This window comes from Alnus glutinosa, chromosome 2, assembly GCF_958979055.1.
Source record: "Alnus glutinosa chromosome 2, dhAlnGlut1.1, whole genome shotgun sequence".
Classification (NCBI taxonomy): domain Eukaryota; kingdom Viridiplantae; phylum Streptophyta; class Magnoliopsida; order Fagales; family Betulaceae; genus Alnus; species Alnus glutinosa.
In genome coordinates, this window is record NC_084887.1 from 8,336,512 (window position 1) to 8,359,852 (window position 23,341).

Sequence of the window (23,341 nt, forward strand, 5' to 3'; positions counted from 1 at the left end):
AGGTGATTTCAAATACAAAACAAGTCTAGTGAATTAAGGGTAATTAATCACAAATCAAATCCACATTAATCAAAAGGTTTCTATCCTTATCATTACAGAGGGGTGCTTATATACACGCAGGGAGATAAACAGATACACAAAGGAAAACAAACCAACAGCTTATTACAAGGCAAAAGGCTAATGCTTATCTGTGCTGATATAAGTTATCACTTATCTAACCCTAATAGAGTCATTACCTTATTTAAGACTGTTTGATATTAATTCTTCCTTTTTCTTAATTTTATATTTGTGGTAAATGAGAATTTTAGTGAATTAATCAAGGAAAGGGAGGAAGGAAATTTGTAGCCAACTTGCATGATTGTTCTGTTATGAGCCTATAGGTTGAAGGCCTTGACCATAGACCAAAACCAAATTCATCATAAAACTCTTCCATTCCTCCAGCAAAGAACTGCCAGACCAATGCACCTGCACCGGACCGATATTCCTTTGCAGATTGATAGATGATATCTAGAACAGTTTTGAACAACATATCTCGCTGAGATGGTTGGAAGTCATTACTCTGGTTTGACGATCCAAATTCAGTGAACATGACAGGCTTCCTCAGTTCTTTATCTCCATCTTCAATGTGTGAAAGCATCCACTTTGAGACATATTTGAGCTTGTCTTCTAGTTCTTGCTTCTTGTTCAACCTACCAGAAATTTGCAGATGATTTAATTTGGACATAGATCAGAGGTACCCTTGAAGCTAAAACAAAAGATAAATCCAAAGGGGAGAGATATATAGGCACAGTTCATTAGGTTTGCATCAATGAATCAGCAATGACTGCAAACTATAACTGATCAAGCAAAGATTATATATTCATATTTTGTTTTCTATGTAAGAAATTTTCCAATAGAGTGATTGTCACCAATTTAGGGTGTTCGGTAATTTATTCCAAATAAGAAATTATTTGTAGAATCAAATTCAGAATTGTTTTGTTCTGATTTCTTACTCCTTGACTGGAGAAATAAATAAGCTAAAATTCTGATTGAGGGTCTCTGATCTAACCTATAAGAACATCTCCAGAAGATTAGGTAAAAGTCTCATATTAGCTATATTTTGAAAGTTTAAACAGAAACTGGTTTTGGTTACTTAACCAAACCAGAGAAGATGTGTTATTTATATTGATCAATGTACATCAGTTTTGGTAAAGCCAACACAATACTTTACAACAACTAAATTATATGAAATGAAAACAAAGAGAGAAAAGGGTGTGTCTTGATCCGTGGAACAAGGCAGGAAACAAGGAGAAGAAAATGCAGCAGAAATCCTAGAAGGAATCCTGCTGCAGGTTGGCTGAGGAGACCAATCTAGGATGCTGATGATCAGTCTTAGGATCATGTGCATGCTGAGTCCCAAGGATGAATGCTGAGAAAGAATAGAAAAATAGTCAAAGGAGAGCAGGGGCTGAGTAACGGCTACTAGCCGTTACTCGGTAGTGACTAGTTGTTCCTCTGCATTCTGATTTTCTATTTCCACTAGGTTCACTTCCTTAACACCACCCCCCCCCCCCCCCCCCCCCCCGGAAACTGATGGGAGGAAGGACCATTAGTTTGTCACGGAGGAAGCAAAACCGAGCAGCTGTGTGACCTTTGGTGAAGATGTCGGCCAACTGATCGAGGGTGAGAATATAGTGGAGTTGGATATCCCGATTGGCAACTTTTTCCCGAACAAAATGGATGTCAACTTCAACATGCTTGGTGCGGGCATGGTGGACTGGATTGGAAGCCAGAGCAAGAGCCCCTGAGTTGTCACACCAAAGAACCGGAGGAGAAGGAAGTGTGACATGAAGTTCTCTAAGCAACATACGCAGCCAGTACATGTCTGCAGTAGCCAATGATAATGCTCTATACTCGGCTTCGGTGCTGGATCTAGAAACAATGTGATGTTTCTTGGCAGACCAGAAGATGAGATTAGGACCAAGAAATAAACCAAAGCCGGAGGTAGACCACCGATCATCCGGATTCCCTGCCCAATCCGAGTCACAATAAGCTGTGAGCTTGATGGGGCCTTTCGTGTAGTGAAGGCCAGAATCAATGGAGCCCTTGAGGTATCGTAAGACACGTTTGGCGGCTGTGAAAGGAGTTGATGTTGGGGCATGCATATGTTGACATAGTTGATTGACTGAATAGGCTATGTCTGGCCGGGTGAGGGTCACATATTGGAGTGCTCCAACAATGTGGGGATAGATAGTCGGATTAGGCAGTGGGGCTCCATCAAGTTTGGACATTTTGGTGCCGGCAACACATGGAGCAGGGTAAGGCTTGGCATCTGTCATCTGAGTGCGGTCTAGGAGGTCATTAATATATTTGGACTATCGAAGGTGGAGGCCATTTGAATCTCGGATAGCCTGAATCCCAAGGAAATAACTGAGTTCACCAAGGTCTTTGAGAGCAAATTCTGATTGAAGCTTGCTGAATATCCAGGAAATGGTGTCCTTGTTGTTGCCAATGAGTATGATATCATCAACATAAACCAATAGATAAATGTGAACATGGGTGGCATGATAGGTGAAAAGGGAGGGATCCAACTGAGAGCCGGTGAAGCCAATGTCAAGAAGAGCTTGAGATAACCGAGTGAACCATGCTCTCGGGGCCTGCTTTAAACCATAGATTGACTTATGTAGACAACACACATAGTCTGGGTAGGAAGAATGAACAAAGCCTTGGGGTTGTTCCATATAGACCTCTTCATCCAACACCCCATGGAGAAATGCATTAGAGACATCCAGTTGGTGGATTGGCCAATGAAATTGGACAGCTAAGGCTAGGACCAGTCGGATGGTTGCTGGTTTAATGACTAGGCTAAAGGTTTCATAATAATCAATTCCACCAAGTTGATCAAACCCCTTAGCTACTAGTCTTGCCTTGTACCTATCCACACTTTCATTTGATTTTTGCTTGACTTTAAAGACCCATTTGTTTCTAATCACATTGTGATTGGAAGGTCTCGGGCAGAGGGACCATGTTTGGTTTGAGATCAAGGCTTGATATTCAAGGTTCATGGCATGAATCCATTCGGGTTTGGAGGTAGCTTGTTTGAAGGTTGAGGGTTCTGTTGGAAGGTGAATTGTGTGTAGAACTTGGAGGGGATATTTGATGGAATGGAACATTTTAAAGCCAGGAAAGTGTTTTGGTTTTGAGTGACCAGTTTGTGACCTAGTCACAATCCGGGTGGGTGGTGGTTCAGAAGGTGTGGAGTGGGGAGCTGAGGAAAAATGAGGAAGGAAAGGTTGAGGAAGTTGATGAAGAGAAGGAGACGAATCTGAGGGTGTGTCTAAGGGAGTAGAGGACTCGTCATATGTGGTGGATGTGGCAGAGTGTTCAGGTTGAGGTGCAGGAGGATCATGTTGAGAAGATAAAGGTGAAGGTGAGTGAATGAGAGGTGTCTGTGATGGGTGAGGAGATAATGTGTCTATAGGATTGGTCATATCTTCAAAACGGTTAGAGGGTGCTGCAATAGAATTGAAGTCAGTGTGCAACTGAGATGGAATGAGAACTAGTGAGTTACCTGGAGAAGCCGTGACCTTGCAGGAACCAAGTGGAGAAGAAGGGCTCTTTGCAGGAAACTTAGTCTCATCGAATATGACATTCCTGGATAGGTATACTTTGTGGGTGAGAGGATCTAGGCATCGATATCCCTTTTGGTTAGAGCCATAGCCAATGAATATGAAGGGCTTGCTCCTAAATGACAATTTGTGAGCTGCATAGGGTCTCAACAGAGGATAGCAAAGGCACCCAAAGGCTCTAAGGAGAGAGTAGTCCGGAGGGTGATGAAAGAGCTTGGAAAAGGGGGATTCTTGTTGCAGTACAGGGGATGGCAGACGATTAATTAGGTAAATGGAGGTGAGGAAGGCATCCACCCAGTACTTAGGCGACAAACCGGACTGAGCAAGAAGAGTGAGTCCCATTTCCATTACATGTCTATGTTTCCTCTCAGCAATGCCATTTTGTTGAGAGGTATGTGGGCAAGTTAGGCGGTGCACAATTCCATGTTGAGTTAAGAATTGTTTGAAGTGAGTAGAGGTGTATTCACCTCCATTATCAGATTGAAATTGCTTGATGGTGGTTGAGAAGAGATTTTCAGCATACAATTTAAACTTAACAAAGCAAGCATAGACATCACTTTTATTTAGGATAGGATATAACCAGGTGAACCGGCTATAATCATCGATAAACAAAACATAGAACTTACAACCACTTAAGGAAGCAACAGAGGATGTCCAAACATCCGAGTGGATAAGTTCTAAGGGCTTGGTAGAGACCCTGTTGGAATCAAAAAAGGGCAATTGTTTGGACTTGCCTAGCTGACATGATTCACAAACCCTTGTCCTATCTACTGAACCAGAGAGTGGGAGGTGTTGGTTCTTCAAAAGTTGCTGGAAAACAGCAGGTGAAGGGTGTCCAAGCCGTTGGTACCACACCATATCTGAAGTTTTAACACCTAGGTGAGCTATGAGACATTTCCATTGATTGACATGTTTGGATTTAAGGGAGTACAGAGGAATGGGATACAGGCCATTGTCACTTGGTCCCTGAAGTAGCACAGCCCCCGTCAGGTTGTCCTGCACAGAATAGCTTGAACCAGTAAGAGCAAACCAACAATTGTTATCTAAGCAAAATTTGTTAATGGAAAGGAGATTGGCCGAGGCATTCGGACAGTGAAGAATATTTTTGAGAAGAAGGGGAGATAGGGAGAAGGTTTTGCCATGAACCAACGATGAACCAAAATTTTTGATACTCAAACCTGCCCCATTGCCTACACCGACAGTGTCTCCTCCATCAAAGGGTTGAGGATTGGCAATGTTTGAAGAATCAGCTGTGACATGAGTGTTAGCACCGGAATCAGCAATCCAGTCTTGAGTCTCAAAACCATCATTGAGTTGAGCCACCATAGCTGCCAGTTGAGGAGGAGGGTGTCTGCCCTGATAGGAGAAATCCATGCGATGGTAGCAGTCCAACGCATTGTGGCTGCTTTTGCCACAGATTTGGCAGGGTGAACGAGCTGGAGTTGTAGGAGCAGTGCGCATTTGAGCATTTCCCTGCTGATTGAGAGAGCTAGGCCTGAGGTGGGGAGGCCTGAAGCGCTGGTTGGGTGCAGGGTAAGGTAGATTGGGAGCATGAGGATCACTACTCCCTCTGAATGTGCTTCTTGGTGCAAATGACTGAGGACAAAAGTTGGGCCTGGGTGGAAATATGGATCTCTTAAACTGAGTGGGGTCAGTTGTGTTGTGATTGGAGGGACTGACTTGCTTGTTAGTGTACAAAGCAAAGGACCCAGTTTCTGGTGTGATAGTGGGACGTTGTTGGTTTTCCAGCAGGGTTTCATGGTTAAGAAGTTCAGATTGAAAATCAGCAAATGTCATGTCATGGTCACGGGTTGCATAGGAATGAATTGTGACAAAGGTGTGAAAGATGGGATTCAAACCACTTACAACAAATGAGATGAGGTCATCATCATCGATTGGTTTTTCTACAGCTGCGAGTTGATCAGCCCACTGTTTGGCCAGATTCAAGTACTCAGTGCATGACTTGTTTCCTTGTTTCAAGCCTTGTAACTGCCGCTTGAGGTGGGAAATTCGGGACTTAGACTGAGAGGCATATCTAGTTGCCAAGGTTGTCCAGGCTTCAGATGATGTTTTCAGGCCATACATTGTTGATACAATGGAAGGCGAAAGTGAGCAAATGATCCAGCTTAAGAGAAGCTGATCTTTCTTCTGCCATGCAACATAGGCAGGATTCAGAACTTGAGTGTTGTCAGTATTAGTGAGGAATTAGGGTGGACAAGGATCAGTGCCATCCACAAGTCCTTGGAGGTCATTGCCTCGGAGGATGGGTTGAAATTGTGCAATCCAGGCCAGCTAGTTTGGCCCTTCAAGTTTGAAAAGTTGAGAGAAGGAGGGGACGTTGGATAGGGATGATGTGAATTCAGTTGTTGGGTTGGAAGAGGCAGTGGAGTTGTTGAGGTTGGTTATTGGTTGGTTGGTTGCTGGTGGGGCATTATGTTGAGAGGAGGAGGCTGAGTTGGTAGGAGAGTCAGGAGTGGCCATGGATGAGCGTTGGCTTTTGGGTTGGCTCTGATACCATGAAAGTTTAAACAGAAACTGGTTTTGGTTACTTAACCAAACCAGAGAAGATTTGTTATTTATATTGATCAATGTACATCAGTTTTGGTAAAGCCAACACAATACTTTACAACAACTGAATTATATGAAATGAAAACAAAGAGAGAAGAGGGTGTGTCTTGATCCGTGGAACAAGGCAGGAAACAAGGAGAAGAAAATGCAGCAGAAATCCTGGAAGGAATCCTGTTGCAAGTTGGCTGAGCAGACCAATCTAGGATGCTGATGATCAGTCTTAGGATCATGTGCATGCTGAGTCCCAAGGATGAATGCTGAGAAAAAATAGAAAAATAATCAAAGGAGAGCAGGGGCTGAGTAACGGCTACTAGCCGTTACTTGGTAGTGACTAGTTGTTCCTCTGCATTCTGATTTTCTGTTTCCACTAGGTTCACTTCCTTAACATATTTAGCTAATATGACCACTTTTTCTTCTCCAGCAGATTAGCTAGAGAGTAGGTAAAATGTATAAAGTGCTACAGTGAATGTAGAAGAGATCGAATATAGAATCTGTGTATCCCATTAATATGAGTCTGAAGGCACAATTAGGCACGTTAGAAGATACCTCTCTCTCGTTTATGTCAAGTTTATGTTGCTAAGGTTCTTTGATTTGCTTAAACAAACATGATTAGAAGTACTTGAATCTTTTTTGCTGCTTATTTTGGCATAATATTTATTCATGAACGAAAAAACAGAGCTAATTGTCATGCAGCACTTACCAAAGATCCGGGTAGACATGAACAGAAGCAAAATCAATGTGAGAGATGTTGGAGTTGCGAATGAAGTCAGTTCCAAGCGTGGAAGCCCACTCTCCTGGGTTTATGGTCAAGCTTTTGGGGTTACTGGGACCATAAAATCCTTCTAGGCCAACAGTCAGTAGATGGTTACTGTCAATTGTTTTCACAAAAGTTGACATTTCTTCTATCCAATCCTGCAATTCTATGCCATTTAATCAATTTGTACTAAAAATTGTCTAAATAACAGGTAGCAGAACAGCTCTCTCTCAAATATACTCTTTCACACATCTAGCATGTAGGCGTGGTTTTGTGTATTGACAACCTTAACACTTAAATCCCAAAAGAAACCCAAAACTTTGGCTTACCCCCCCCCCCCCCCCCCCCCCCCCCAATTGTATTAACAGTTTTGCAATTATAATCTCGAATTATTAATTTTTGCAATGTTGGTATTTTAAATTTCGGTCCTTTTTAATTCCATCCCTATCGTTAAGGTTTAGGATTAAATCAAACAGCAAACAAGTGAAATATCTCTTATACCTCCTGTAACTTTATAAAAGTACAAATTTACCCTTTAAAAAAATCAAAAATTGAAAAAAAAAAAAAAAAAAAAAAAAAAAAAAAAAAACCTAATACACCAGTCCACTCACTGCTAGGGTAACTCACGTGACCGTGGAGGCAAATTTTCGACTCTATTTTCTTTTTTTAAAAGAGTATTTTGGTCATTTTGACATCCTCAGTTAGGATTTAATAGAAAATTCTAATGAAGTGGTGAAATTAAAAAGAATTAAAATTTGGGATACCAAAATTAATTATAAAAATTGATAATTCGAGGTCATGATTGCAAAGCCGTCGATAATCGGGGGTAAGCCAAGTTTTCCTAAGTTTGATGTATTCTTCTTTATTTGGCGTAAAAAGGAGTAGAGTCAAGAATTTAGGACTCACTTGAAGAGTATCGCCTGAAGCATCAGACATGCAATGGGGTTCGTTTATCAATTCCCAGGCAAAGATGGTGGGATCATTTCTATATTCAATTCCAGTAATGGAGTTCCTCCTTGTCAGGATACTCTGCAAAAGGATATATGCAAGAGTTAACAAATATAAAAATATTGAAGAAATATCACTACTGAATATATATATATATACACAACAGCAAACTCATCACACCTGCAAATTGAAAACTGTAATATATTGGTTAAACGATAATATTTTTTTTTTTTTTTAGTAAGTATTGGTTAAAAGAAAGACTATTGATGCTTTATGTTGAGAAGGGAAAACAAAAGAGTTTATTAAAAGAATTTCGGCCCGTTTGCCAATGCTTTTTATGAACGAGGGAAACTTTACTTACCACCCTTATCTTCTTCACTTTTATAATCATATTCTTAAACTTTAAAAAGTGTCAATTTAGGATCACCATCTTTCAATTTTTTGCAATGTCAACTCTCCCGTCCAAATTCAGCGTTAAATCAAATGATAGATGAGTAAAATATCTCTTATACCCTTAAGATGTTTATAAAATTACAAAATACCTTGATTTAATAATTAATCTTTTTTTTAAAATAAAAATAAATAAAAACGCACAAGTCCGACCCACAATTTTTCTTTTTTTTTGTGGAAAGACAGGATATTTTGGGTATTTCAGTTTTTTGTTAGGATTTAACGTTGAATTAGGACAGAAGGGTTGAAATTGTAAAAAAATTGAAAGATAGTGATAGATATTTTTTAAAGTTTAAGGATATGGTTATAAAAGTGATGAAAGATTACAATGTGAAATTTTCGGTAAATGAAAATACCAAATAGTAGAAGTGGAAAAGATATATAATACCTTGATGTAATTCTTGAAGTTACTGCGGATGGATGGATTAAAGAAGAAGGAATCATTAGAGGCACTTAAACCTGCTCTGCCTTCTTCCAATGCCCACTTAACATATTGAGCCTTCCCACCATAGTCTTTCCAGTCATTGACTAAGCTAAGAAGCAACCTTATTCCATGTTGTCTTGCTTCTGCAATGACATAATCCAGTGCCTGCCACCCAACCCGGTTGTCAAATGAAAACAAAAATATGATTACCATAATCTTAAACAATTGTTCTTATTAGTTATTAGGGATCAATCTAGAAGGACTAGCAAAAATGTAACAGAAAGCATTCTGGCATCTTCCTTTAGGACGATAAATGCAGAATTCTTTATTTTCAAAATTAGTTTCTTCTTGGCATGAGGCCTATTACAGTATTACTGTTCATTGAATAATGACCAGCCAAACGTTTCTAAGCACTTCATGGAAGAGATCGAAGTTCAAGATTAGTTTATTGGAAACATTGGAAATAAGATAATAATGTACCAAATAATCCCTTAAGACTTCAAGTTAGTTTGTTTTGTTGACGAACACGTGCACGGAGGAGAGGTGGTATGCAAAAACCGTCCCCTTGCAGGCCCTTTTATATTAAAAAAAAAAAAAAGCAAATATAATCAAAAAGTGTCATTTGATGTGATAAAGTGTCCTTTGATATCACATCAAATGACACTTTTTGATTATATTTGCTTTTTTTTTATTAAAACGAGCCTGTTGGGGGACGGTTTTTCGTCCCCTAAAAATCATTTCCCTACAGAGAGAGAGAGAGAGAGAGAGAGAGGACAACAGGAATTCAGTTCTACTGTATCAAATTCCTAAATGCTTGTCCAATATCTGTAATGTTTAAGCTTTATTTAGTCTTTTTGGGAGCTCTGTTGTTTTTTTTTTTTTTGGGTTTTGTCCAAATGTTAGATGGACAATCACTTGGGCTCCGATTTGTTAAAAAAAATAAAGGAGTCTAGTCCAAAACTCATATCAGCCATACTAGCTAATAACTACCAGGATACCATAAGGCCTGCAAAAGAAACAAAAAGACCAAAATCTCACCGGGGAAAAAGCCTATGTGTTGGGAAATATTCCAATAGATGTGCCCGACAATTTAAGTCGGCCCATTTACAAGTTATGATCCCAAAAAAAGCTAGCTATACGGTCCATTAATCGGGCCCATCAATTCATCGAGAAGGCCGGGCCACGTGGTTCACTGTGTGGCAAAGCCAAGACCCACGATCCAGATGTGTGAAGACCCTACATTCCAAATACTAGGAGACTCATGATCAGAAGATTAGCTCCCTCCATATCCAAGAGAAACCAATTCTCACCCTCAATATAAATACCCACGGACATCCAAATTATTGCGATTAAGACTTTACTACGTATTCTCTCTAGAAAATTGATCTAAGCATCTTAGAGCACTCCCATCAGACTCCTTAAAATGGCTCCCTTCCCCATGTTTAGGGAAAATATCATAAAAAAAAACTAAAAACCAACTTTCATCAGATACCCTAAAATTGGGTTTTTTGGTTGGGAAGCAACAGTGCTTCCCAACCCATTGGGAAGTACTGTTGATTCCCAACCCATTATTTTAATAATAAAAAAAAAAAAAAAAAAAAAAACAGCTTTCTCCTCGATCTCTCTCCTCTCTCCTCCTCCTCTATCTTCCCCCCATCACCGAAGCTCTCCCTCGGCTTCAAACCTTGCCTCCCACCCATCCACACCTCCTCTTCCACAAATTCACCATCCCCGCCTCCTCCACTAGGCGTCAAGCCCATCCCCTTCCTCATCTCAATCTCCGTCGGCCTCATTGTGCAGTTCCTCGTCCCCAAACCCCCCGAAATCTCTCCACAGGCATGGCAATTGCTCTTCATTTTCATCTCCACCATCGTCGGCCTCGTCCTTAGCCCCTACCAGTCGGAGCCTGGGCCTTCCTCGGCCTCACTGCCTCCGTCGTCACTAAAACCCTGTCCTTCTGCTGCGCCTTCTCCGCCTTGACCAACTAGGTCATCTGGCTCATTGTCATCTCCTTCTTCTTTGCCCGCGGCTTCGTCAAGACTGGCTTGGGCAATAGGATCGCCATCTACTTCGTCAAATGGCTAGGCAAGAGTACCTTGGGGTTGTCCTACGGATTGACGATCAACGAGGGCCGGCGGCGTCTTCTTGCCAATAATCAAGGCTTTGTCGCTATCGGCAGGGAGTAAACCGGGCGATCTGTTGGCGAAAAAGCTCGGGACTTGAGGCTGTGTTTGGAATGTGGGAAAAGAGAGGCAGAGGATATTGGGAGAATTGTGAGAATTGCAGAGAGATGAATTCAGTGAAAGGCAAGGAATTGAGGTTGCTGTGGTTGAAGATAGAGGGTTTTGGGGAGAGGATTGAGGAGGCCATGGAGGGTTGAGGGAGGCGGAGGCGAGAGAGGAGGGATTTGGGGAAGTTTCTGGAGAAGATGAGAGAGAGGAAGAGAGAAAAAAAGAATAAAGAATAAAGAAATAAAATAAGAAAGAGAAAAAATAATAAAATAAGATAAAGAGAGAGTATTTAATTGATAAAGAAAAAATTAAAAAGAAATTTATTGTGGAATGGTTTTTTATAGAGAAGTAAAAAGTAATTTTATTCTCTAAATATATAAAAAAAAAAATAATAATAATAATAATAAAAAAAAAAAAAAAAAAAAAAAAAATGGGGTTAAAAAATTGATGGAAGTGCTCTTAGTAAGATCAATTAGCACTCCAACAAACACCTTCACCGGTCCCTACTCATGTTTTGCAGAAAAGGAAAGAAAACCGATTGAAAACTGTCTTAACACTAGGTGAGTGTAATCAATAATAATAATCTATTCAAGTTGAGCATGGACGCCAATTATGGCTCTGCCAATAACAATAGTTGCAAAAGTACAATAATGAATAACAACTAGGGTCCCAAAGCCAATCTCGAGAGGATCATCACGATGTATCATAAAAATAATGAGGAAATGATGAATTAAGTACGTAAGGGAAAAATGATGTGACCGGGTGGTTATGCAGCAGTATAGCATTACCTCAAGTCAATAGTAATCTGATTGCCTTCCAGCGGTAGCCTAGGTAGGTTTCTTGCCTCCTACATTTTCTCTCAGGTAAGGGTGTTTTCTCTCTCTCTAGTAGCTTGTGACTGGTGTTTTTCTCCTTTGTTTGAATGAGTGGGTATGGCTCACTGTATGTGGTTGTATGCATGTATTGGGGTTGTGCCTTGAGAGTTTCAAACTCCTGTATATTCAGCACTTGTATTTTTTCCAGGTTAGTTCTCCACTACTCTGTTGTTCTATGTTTTACTCTTAGGCTTGTTATGCTTTGCCAAAGGCCTACACAGGTCTCCTTATATAGGGGAACCAGCCTTGTGGAGGTAGAAAAAGAGGTCATGTGACGTTACCTTTTCTCTTTGGCAGCGCGCAACACGATAAGTTGGTGAGAAAAGATATTTGTTTAGTAATACCAAGTCATGTGTTACTGGAATGCTGCATGACGTAACCCTAACAAGGATGTCAGGAGTTTGTAACACTCTGGTCTTATATTGATCAAGAAGATGAGTAACCTACATGGAGTGAGTAGCTTATAAAGATAGTCTGTCAAGTTACATATTGTCTAATTATTAAGTAAAACTCGACTTTATAAGAGATTGTAGGGAAGCTTCAAATTGATTAATTTTAAGATTATAACGTATATGTGACTAACATTTTTTCTTCGGTCGTTACATTCGGTCTTAGTCCCCAAATTATGAATACCGCAAAAATGGTTAGTGGCCAAAAATACTGAGAGTAACATGATCTTACCAACCGTTCGGCCTATGTGAACTTCCTTGGATATTGAGCTTTGGCTCGAGCATTCGTTTACTAGCGTTGGTTGAATGTCCTGGGCTTTCTGTATCTACCAGTATGGATGGTGTTGGGTTCGATCGCAGGTCTTGTCTCCTTCTTACTTCATAATCAATCCAATAGTGAATTGTTGGTCGGGCCTCTGGACCTTGACCTCTACAACATGGGTCGTGAACCCTCTCAGGAGGTATTGGATAGGTGATCGAACTTAGCTAGCTGGTCAGTGGTCATCGACCTTTCCAAGATGAGCTAAATTGGCGACCTTTCATTGACCTTCCTAAGATGATAAAGGGTGGGTGACGGAGTATGTGTCCAAATCTTAAGTCTCCATCTATTTTGTTTTGTCCAGTTCCTTTAGTTGGTGGAATCCTTCCTTTCTTCCAAGTAGTCAAAGGAATCGAACTGTGGACGTTTCTGTTGATATTTTAGGCCTAGACCATGGCATCGCTCGGGTTGGGCTCTTTCGACTAGATGGGCCCGTACAATGGCGGAGTTAGATAAAAATTATTGTAAGGGCCGTCCAAATATCAAGAAGAAGATGAATTAAAAGACGCCCTATGTAGAAACGACTATTAAACCTCCAACTATATTTTAATATTTCAATTTTTTTTACGAAAAACATAATCAAAAGATGACAAACTAGCTGTTTATGGTGCAACAGTTTAGTAACTCAAATAATTTTAAGAAAAAAATAAGAAATCAGTCTTTATAATTGGCTTAAATTACAAATCGCTCTTTTTTATTTTAAAGTAAATTAAGAGGCACCTATAGTGTACCAAAAAAAAAAAAAAAAAAATTAGTCCCTGGAATGTAATATATTCTTGTTGCTAAATGTGACAATCAGCGACAACATTTTTTTGCTAATTTGTCATAATTAGCAACAAAATTTGTTTTTAGGGACCCTAAAATCACAATTGCCGTTTATAGCAACAAACATTCTGCAACGACTTGGCAACGATAATTTGTTGCAATAACATTAATCGACTTTTAGCAACAAACGACTATTGTTGTTGCTAAAGCAATTTTGTTCTAGTGATTAGAATTTAGAATTAGTTAGTAATATTTGGACTTCTAACCTATTTAAAGATAAAGAAAAACTTCACTTATAACTCTTGATCTTTGAGCGTTTTTGCAATTAAGTATTCAAATTTTAAAAAGTATCAATTTAGAGGTATCCATCTTTCAATTTTTTTCAATTTCAACCATCCGTTAGAATTTTTCATTAAATTTTATCAAAATTCTCAGAATACCCCTCTTTTTAAATATATATATATATATATATATAATTTTCAAAGATTCAGGCATGAGTATTTTACAAATTCCGTTCCATCTATACAATTTTTTGAAGGGTATTTTGAAAATTTTTACAAGATTTAACCGAAAATTGTAACGGATTATTGAAATTAATTAAAAAAAAAAAAGTTGGATATTCTAAATTGACTATTTTTTTAAAAGAGTTATAAGTGAACTTTTTCCTAAAAATTATAATTTATGGCTTCGTTCTGTCATTGCATGTATTTTGCCAATAAAAACTTCTAGAGATCGATTGGGCTCTCTTGTTCATCCAACTTTTAGATATTTTTTTGAATCAACAATTATTGATGCCTTTATTAATTCATGGTATATATGTATATATTCTTTAGTGCATAAATATTTAAGGGATTTAATTACATCATTTATCCTTGTTTTTTACAGGATTAATTCCCAATATGATCAATTGGTTTAATTCTAATATATACCTGGAAAACTCGATCATCAAACCGACCAGGGGAAAGCTGGAGGGCATTGTAAGCGCCATCATTGAATGCCCAAGCTCTGCAGACGGTGAGACCCATGTTTGCACCGGCTTGGAGGATTCCCCGGACCCTGGGTCTGCTATGTTCATCCACAGCTTGCTCCATCAACCAGTAAGAGTTCCACCCATTTATGTAAAAGCTTCTTCCATCCAACATGAACTGAGTCCCATTCCTCTCCACAAAACCCAACTTTTTCTCTTCATGACGATGGCTCAGCATCAAGTCATGATGTAGTACTTTGCGACTGTGCATCATCAAGTGATCACCAAAGGACATGTAAATGAGAGCCACCCATGATGCCGAACCAAGAATTGAGCAAAACAACATTTTTCCTGCCTTCATTTTTCCTGCCAAAATTTGCAAAGATTAGAAAGATTCTTGATACTATTTTGTCTTTATTTTAATGCTCCGTTTGTTTCGGCGTAAAATGATTTCTGGAAAATGATTTCGGCATTTTTCAGTGTTTGATAGGGGCGAAAATAATAGTCAACCGGAAAATGATTTCTGTTTGACCAAAAACCCATAGTAAATTTTAAAAAACGTATATCATTTTCCGAAGACGCTAGACGCATTCGACTCATATTAAACGACACAGTCGACCTTCACTTCAAGCAATCGACCATCACCGAAATCTTGCCGGTACCGAAATCTGACACTGTCCGATCTATGTCGCCGGAATCCGACCATCTCCGCCGGAATCCGGTCAATCTGGATTCCGGCGACCGTATTCTGGCCAACCTAGATTTCGACGAAACTGTTCGGATTCCGGCCTTTATCTTGGATGGCAGAATCCGGTAAAAGTGGTTGAAATCTTGTCGGTAATTTTTATATTATTTTAAATTAATATTTATATGTTTGAAATAAAAATTGATTTTTATAGGTTAATATGATTGAATAAAAACATTGAAAAAATTTTGTGATTTTCCGTACGCACCAAACACTGGAAAATGCTTTCAGCGAAAAATATTTTTTAGAAAAATTGACTTCCCTGAAATCATTTTACAATGGAAACCATTTTATGTCGAAACAAACGGAGACCAAGAAACTCATAGAATGACTGACGCCAAAATGAGACATAGGAATTACCCAACTACCAAAGGGCCCATGAAGCCCGTTTATCCAAGGGCCCTCCGGCCCGAACACAGTGAAACCTTTCATTGCCGAAAGGCCCATAAGGCCCGCATGTTTAGAACTCATGACCTACTAGCTGGAATTCCTACGGACCAACCCAAAGCTAAGTGGCTATGCTGGTGTAAATAGCTCATCCATCCTAGGGCCCCTTGAACCCAAACACAGTCAAAAACTTCACTGCGTAAGATCTGGCCGGCCTATACGGGCACCAGAACTAGCAGGCCATGAAGAAGCCCATCGGCCTCGCTCAAAGACCCATCCGGTTTTAAGACTAGGATACACCTATACCAATGGTTTCATCTAAAGAAAAAAATAATAATAATAATTAAGTTTTTTTTGCCTATCGGCTCCTAACAAGAAATTTTTTTTGGCCCCTTTCCTTTTATCATCTTTTCAACTGGTTTCATCTCATTTAGAACCATAACTTTATTGTCAAAACTTTTTCTTTTAATATTTCACGGTAGCAACAGTCATGTCTGAAAAGATAACAATAGAAGAAACTTTACAAAGTTATAAAGGCTTTGTTCAAAATAAATGAAAATGATTTAGTAAAGCAGTGCATTGGAAGAAGATAGATGTAGATTTGAGGAGCCACGCGCCTAACAAAGCTCGATTTCCTAAGAATTTATGGCAAAAATAACGTAAAATGAGCAAAAATAACAAAATGGCATTAGAAAAGTCTAGAAGATATGCGTTTCATTTGTTTTGTGTTGCGTTTATCAGAATGTGTTTTGTGTAGAATATAGTGTGTTTTGTATAACAGTTAGTGGGCTATTATGTTAGTTAGAGTGGATTGTTCTAACAAAAGAAGTAAGAAAATATTAGCTTCAATAACCATGTCATTCAGATAAAGCCTTACGAGAAGGCCGAGAAGCATACAATTTAACCAACTGAAATTTCTCAATTTCAATAAAGAAACTGAGACATTTTTTATTTGTCTTTTTCTGAATCTTTGGACAACGGTTTTCTGTACTTTTTTTTCCAAAAAACTATTTTTCACTTTTGCTTATTAATTTTTAATTTGAAGGGAATAATAAAAATATCAAAACTGGGTTATGTTTAATTTACTTAAAATTTGCCTTTATATATATACTTTAACCCCTACTTAAAAAAAAATAAATAAATAAATAAATAAATTATTTGGCTCGGCCCCCTCGCATTAAAATGTCTGACTTTATCCCTAACCTATACCTTGATACATAGGATGCACCACAACCAATTAATTACCCCTCTCGTCAGGTCAAACAAGAATTTTGTCAAGCCAAGAAATTAATTATTAACCTCTCCTAATATTCACTTGAAGGGCCGGGGAGAATCATCCATGCCTACAACAACATTTGAGCAGAAGTCCCCAAAGCCTTACCAAAGAGGGGCGGGAACGGCGAGCCTATATAAGGAGGGGAAGACCTTTCACTAAGTACGCATTCATACACACTTACTTAGGCTCTGTCAAGTTGCTTTCTCTCCTACTCTCACCAAACTTACGCAACAAAAATGGTTCTGTCGATCGAACCTCTAATGAACTTTGAACCACATCCATTAATTGAACCCCTCTAACCTTTTGTTGTCTTCCTTTTCAACCTCCTTCTAATGCTTCGCATGCTGTCACCATATCAACAAACATAGCATCTAATATATCTCAAAGACGTACACCCAGATCGATGCCCTTATGTAAAAGGTAAACCAAGGATGCATGTCTTGAAACTGAGACACCAAAAATCCACTAATTTAAATAAAACTCAAGAAGTTTCACATACCTCTGTCGAAATGCAACTAAAGTTTGTAACTTTGAAGCAGAGGGATTTGTACGTTGGTGTGATCGACTGAGTTCTGGGATTTTTGTAAGGGAAAATGAGCACAAAAGGGGGTGTAGAAGTAGAACGAGGGAGGTGAATGCTGGGAGAATTAAGGACAATGACGCGGGAAACCCAGAAGCTTCCAATCACGTCCGGCTTAACACTCCTATATATAAACCTTCTATGAATAAGAATATTAATTTAATTAGTTCGTAGTTTTGAAAGAAATATGAAAATGAAATAAAAATAATAAAAATAAAATCCCTTGACTTTCCGTATGTGATTGTTATTGAGATTTAATATGATCAGGATAAAATTTATACTCAATGCTCATCAATAGATTAGGACAACTTTTTTGTCTGCTCTAATCTGTATATTGCTTTATTAAAAGGGATCGATATTTGGAGATTTAATTAAGGAGACGACTTTTCCTTATCTATTAGAGTAATAATTTATAGTAATAAAAAAAATATGGAAGAACAACAGAATAAATAATATTCTTTGTAAGGCATAATTTACTATAACAAAAATGAAATATAACAAACAAAAAATATTTTACCTTTTAAATATTTGAGAGTTACTGTCTTCTCAATGTTAGGGAGACACACATGCAAAATTCCTTTTTTTTTTTTTTTAACAAGAAAACCGATCTTTGATAAACGTTCGAAGGCAATTACAATGAATAAAAATTTTGATTTGAGTGTTACCTACAAATGCTAAATATTACAAGAACAGACATATGCGCTCCTATTTAACAATAAAGCGCCACAACAAAGGAAAGATGGCTGATCTAGCTATCAAGCCATTAAAAGTCTAATAATATCTAAAAATTTAACGGACAGACTTGTAATATAAAGCTATATATTACAAAGAATCCATTTTATAAGTGTTTGAGAGTTATCAATATCGGAGAGGTAAGGCGTATACCTCTCCAAGTGGCCGGGTACTTAACATAATCTAACTGTATTATCATTTATTCAACCTAAAATGTTTAAATTTAATGATTTGAATACACTATTTTATATTAATCAAAGATAAATTTTATGACTTATTAGTTAATTGGATATGAGCCGTCGTGTGTCACGCATGTGTACTACGACTCAAACCCATGCCAAGAGATAATAAAAAAGTGCATGACATGACTCATAAAATTGATGCAGTGCATGTTATCAGTTTTTTGTTGTATTTGTTTTACTTTTTTTTTTTTTTTTTTTTTAAAAAAAAAAAAACAATTTTTTTTATTTTGACATCAGATTATTGAGACAAATTTGGTGACATTGGAAAGTTTACTCAGAGGGCTACAATTTTGTAATTCATGAGCAGTTCGCAATTCCAATACTTACTAGGCAAATTGTCATTTTGTATTATTTATAATGCAAAGTGTTTTTATTTTGTTTTTTTATTATTATTTTTTAGGATTTTGAATTTAGGCTTTATATAAGCTTATTAATATGACTTTAACTTCCGGTTTATGTATTTTTATCAGTTTATCAATATAAAACACTCAATAAGTTATTTTTTATCTCTTTTACATCGATTCTATGATAAAATATTAGCTTGAGAAAAATTGTGATTATATTATTATTTATTATTGCGAACCCACTAAGCCATCATTTATCATAAACCAATCAAAACTAATTAAGGAGACAAAAAAAAAATCATGAAATCATTGCCCATTGGTTGATTGTCTGTTCCAAGGTCGATGGTCTGAGAAATTCGACATAATTAAAAGGGCTTTTCCTTCCCCTCTTTTCTATATATCTTCAGTTTCTCAAGAAATTCTTAAAAGTTATTATGTCTTGGTTGGAGTGGTATTTCATTTCTGTCCGGCATGTTTAAGGAGTATAGAAAACTTCATTGCTCATTGTGTATTGATAAGACCCATTAATTCACTATTTCTTGAAGCTCGGTCTCTCCTCCGAATGAACCATATAGTCAAAAGAAGCCATGAATCAGAATAGAAGAACTTGCACCCCTCATGAGTAAATAGTTCATTGAAGTCTCATTTTTTTTCTTGGTATATCTAGATAATAGGGAGGAGCATAAACTAGAATATTCTGGAGTTAGAAATATAGTTATTACATTGTTAGCACTGCATAAAAATATTTCTCTATTTTAACCATATATATTTGTAAATTCAATTCAATGCACTCTAGATACAGTGGAATGCATAAAGTGGAACATTGTTAAAAAAGAATTCAAAAGATTTTGTTCAAATTGGTCCTTTGGAAATTTCCAAAAGACCTAATCAAAGGTTCTTCTGTTCAACTTGTTGAAGAGATTAAATAATCCTACATATTCTTAGCATGATATTTGGGAGTCTTATTGCTATTACTCAAACAATCATTAAGTATGCTTGTGTATTTGGCCATATATAAGTCAAATCGGATATGTAAGTATTAGCATAATTGTTGGAGACACAAATAGTGGATATCTAGGCGTGATATTTGAGAATCTCATTGTTATTACTCAAACAAGCATTTAATGAATTCTTTTGTATTCGTCCATAGGTCAAATCGGATATGTAGTTATTAGAATAATTGTTGGAGACACAAATGGTGGATATGTAAAAGCATGATAGCTTATATGTTATTCTATATCTCCATGGATTTAGAAACTTTTGCTTGCACTATATCATTTGGTTTAGTGCTGATAACATTCGAAATTATACAGGATTATCCTTAGGAGGTCTTCCTCCACTAGAAGGTTATTTAGGAAAACTTCATTTATTATGGTTTGGATGGAAGGAAAGTATATATTTCCTGGTTTTCATAAGACTCCTTACGAGCATTGTTTCAATCTACTATTATGTAGAAATAATCAATTTACTAATGACCGGATGAAACCAAGAAATAACCCCTCACATGCGTAATTATATATAGAAGATCCTCTTTAAGTTTAAGATCAAGCAAATCCATTGAATTGAGTATTGTTGTATATGTGATAGCATCTACTATAGCAAGAACATCAATAAAGCTGTAATGCACAAAAAATGATACTTTTAAATAATTGGGGCAATTACCTTTTCCCCCCATAAACTACCGGCCTATGTCATTTTGCCCCCACGAACTACCACTTTGACCAAAAGAGAGCATCAAACTACCATTTTCACACACTTTGCCCCCTTCCGTCAGGAATCTCGTTAACTTGGATGGAATATGCTATTTTTTACCGTTAATTTTGATTTAAAGACCAAAATGCCCTCTACAGTAATTAATAAAAAATATTAAAATTAATATATTAAAAAAAAAAAAAACCTGAAGGAAAAGGGGTGGCGGAGCCACCTCTGGGGGTGGCGGAGCCACCTCTGGGGGTGGCTCGCAGGCCACCCGGCCACCTCAGGGGGTGGCTGCCGCCACCCCCTTTTCCTTCATTTTTTTTTTAAGATGAGGCTATTTAAGTCATTTTTTAAATTGAGTTAGGGCATTTAAGTCTTTCCATGAATTAGACTGACGGAAAGGGGCAAAGTGTGTAAAAATTGTAGTTTGATGCTCTCTTTTGGTCGAAGTGGTAGTTCGTGGGAGCAAAATGACACAGGCCGGTAGTTCATGGGTGGAAAAGGTAATTACCCCTAAATAATAATAGAATGGTAATAATAATAATGATAAATGAAAATAATAAAAATTAGTACATTTATCAGTAACTAAGTCTCACTTTCATAAAAATATACTTGTGTTATTGATTTACTAAAATAATTACCTTAAAAATAAATAATAATAAATTTTAAACCCTGATTTAACGTTCGAAGCATTTTTGGAACTTAGATATGGACCTCTACTTGAACATTTGAAGCATCTTTGGAATGTTCGAGGTGGACCCCTTTTTCGTACTCAGAAACAATATGTAACGACCCACCCCAAAATGATACAATATTGTCCGCTTTTTGCGCCCCCAACTAGACTTCTCAGGAGGTCACCCATCCCGGTACTACTATTGCAGAAGTACGCTTAACTGCGAAGTTCTGATAAATTCATGGCCAACATGGCTTTAATACGTGTTGTATCAACAATGGTGTGTTTATACATATAAGCATATACTCATTCTCATACACAGGCAATGTGGGATGTCACAATCACCCCCTCTTGAGACCCAGCATCCCCACTAGCGACCCTCATGGGATCACCTCATTCTTGGCGTCCCAGCAAGTGCCCTCCCACTAGCAACCCTCATAGGCTTGTGTACGCTCCCTCATCTCAGCCTGGGCAATGGCTCTGATACTATTTGTAACAACTCGTTCCAAACGACATAATATTGTTCACTTTTAGCTCCCCCCAACTAGACTTCCCAGAAGGTCACCCATCCCGGTACTACTTTTGCAGAAGCACACTTAACTGCGAAGTTCTGATAGGTTTATGGCCATCATAACTTTAAAACGGGTTGTGTCAAATTTATACATTTAAGCACATACCCATTCCTATACCCAGGCAATGTAGAACGTCACACAGTACACTAAACGTTAGAAGCATCTTTAGAACGTTCGATGTGGACCCACTTCCTTGTTAAAAACAATACATTGAACGTTCAAGCACGAACGACGAACGTTCGATCCTGCTTGAAAAGCAATTTTAACATATTATCCACCTCATTTAAACTTATCTCCTTCAAACTCTTGTCTATTTAAACCACTCACACGCCCTTCAGACTTCTTTACACCTCCATGCATCCTTACTACCTTATTTCTTGAGTAAGAGAGAGATTCTAGAGAGAGAATATGTGATCTTGGTGTGGTATATCTTCATTGAGGTAAGCCCTGAACTTTAAACTTGTTTTTCATGTTGTTAGTGTCCTGATCATGTGTTGTAATGAGTCTTAAACATACTATGATATGTTCATAATTCATCACTCTTAAGAAGAATATTTTTTAAAAAGTTGAGAGCTTACATTCATTTTTTATAAACTCTCATGTTGGCGTGATTTAACATGTTATTGTTAAGCTAGTTTGAGCCTTGGTTATAAAGGAAAATGGCCTGGGTTTGAGCTTTGAGCTTTCATGCATTTTGATAACTCTCGAACGTTCGTTGCATTTGACATAATATTCAACCTTTGTTGGTCGAACACTCGACCCCGATGCCGAAAGGATTAATTAGGGTTTTACTGATAGATTTGAGTGCTAAGGTTATATTTAGAATTTTTATGTGCATTAGTTAGAACTCTTATTGTATTATGTTAATATTATGGTATGTTTTGCAGAAGTGGGAGTTCAGGATGTCTGAGCATTTGGATGAGTTCTTAAAGTAAGTAAATACTTACAAAACTTGTCTCACGATAGTGTGTGATATGTAAGCGGACTGAGCATATTTTATGTTTGTAATGATATGTCATGAGCCTACTAATTTTTATAACTGCTTCGGGATGAGTATTACTTATTTTACAATGATAATAAATTAACAATATTTACGTCATATGACATGTAGTATTGGTACGTACGGTAGGACGACTATGGGCTTACTATACGAGCTTGACCCTATGGTCACAAAGGTTACTTTAAGATGCTAATGGGCCTTGGATCTAATAGTTGTTTTGTGATCGGCGCACCATTTGGTCATGGTTATGGATTTGTTAATAGAATGGGCCACCCAACGTTAGACTCATTCGGGCTGCTAGTAAATGACAGTATGCGTACAATATCTGGGGCACCGCTGTTGTATTACAAGTCCTTCGGAATAGTGCCAACCCTACCGAAAAATAGTTAATATCATAGGTAGACCATATGGAGAATAGTTATGAACTTATTTGTGTGTGTGTGTGTGTGTGTGTGTGTGATTGTACGACCAGTTTTGTAATTATTTATTTACTAAGTCATGGACTTACGCAGTGATTTCTCTTCCACTAGAAACACCTCGGTGTTTTGCAGATCAGCGGGTTAAGTGATTGTAGAGTGATAACTTCGCTAGGATGAAGACACCAAACGAATGGCTCATATTTTCTAGTTGGGGTAAATAGAATTTAATTATTATAGTGATGTATGTTTGGATACTTAGAGTCTATAATCGATGATACGTGATTATGCCATGTGGATTTATCAATAAAAGTTTTA

General features: G+C 37.8%; 1 protein-coding gene across 1 annotated transcript; it reads right to left on the minus strand.

Annotated features, from left to right (window-relative positions):
- LOC133861706 (mannan endo-1,4-beta-mannosidase 2-like) lies at window positions 1-17,425 on the minus strand. Its single transcript, XM_062297501.1, has 6 exons — window positions 17,266-17,425; window positions 14,321-14,724; window positions 8,717-8,917; window positions 7,837-7,959; window positions 6,877-7,088; window positions 1-689 (listed from the first exon to the last, which is right to left on the minus strand). Exons 2-6 carry the CDS (start codon window positions 14,717-14,719, stop codon window positions 317-319), a joined length of 1,308 nt encoding a protein of 435 aa, XP_062153485.1. The 5' UTR covers window positions 14,720-14,724; window positions 17,266-17,425; the 3' UTR covers window positions 1-316.
- Window positions 17,426-23,341: the final 5,916 nt, after the last annotated feature.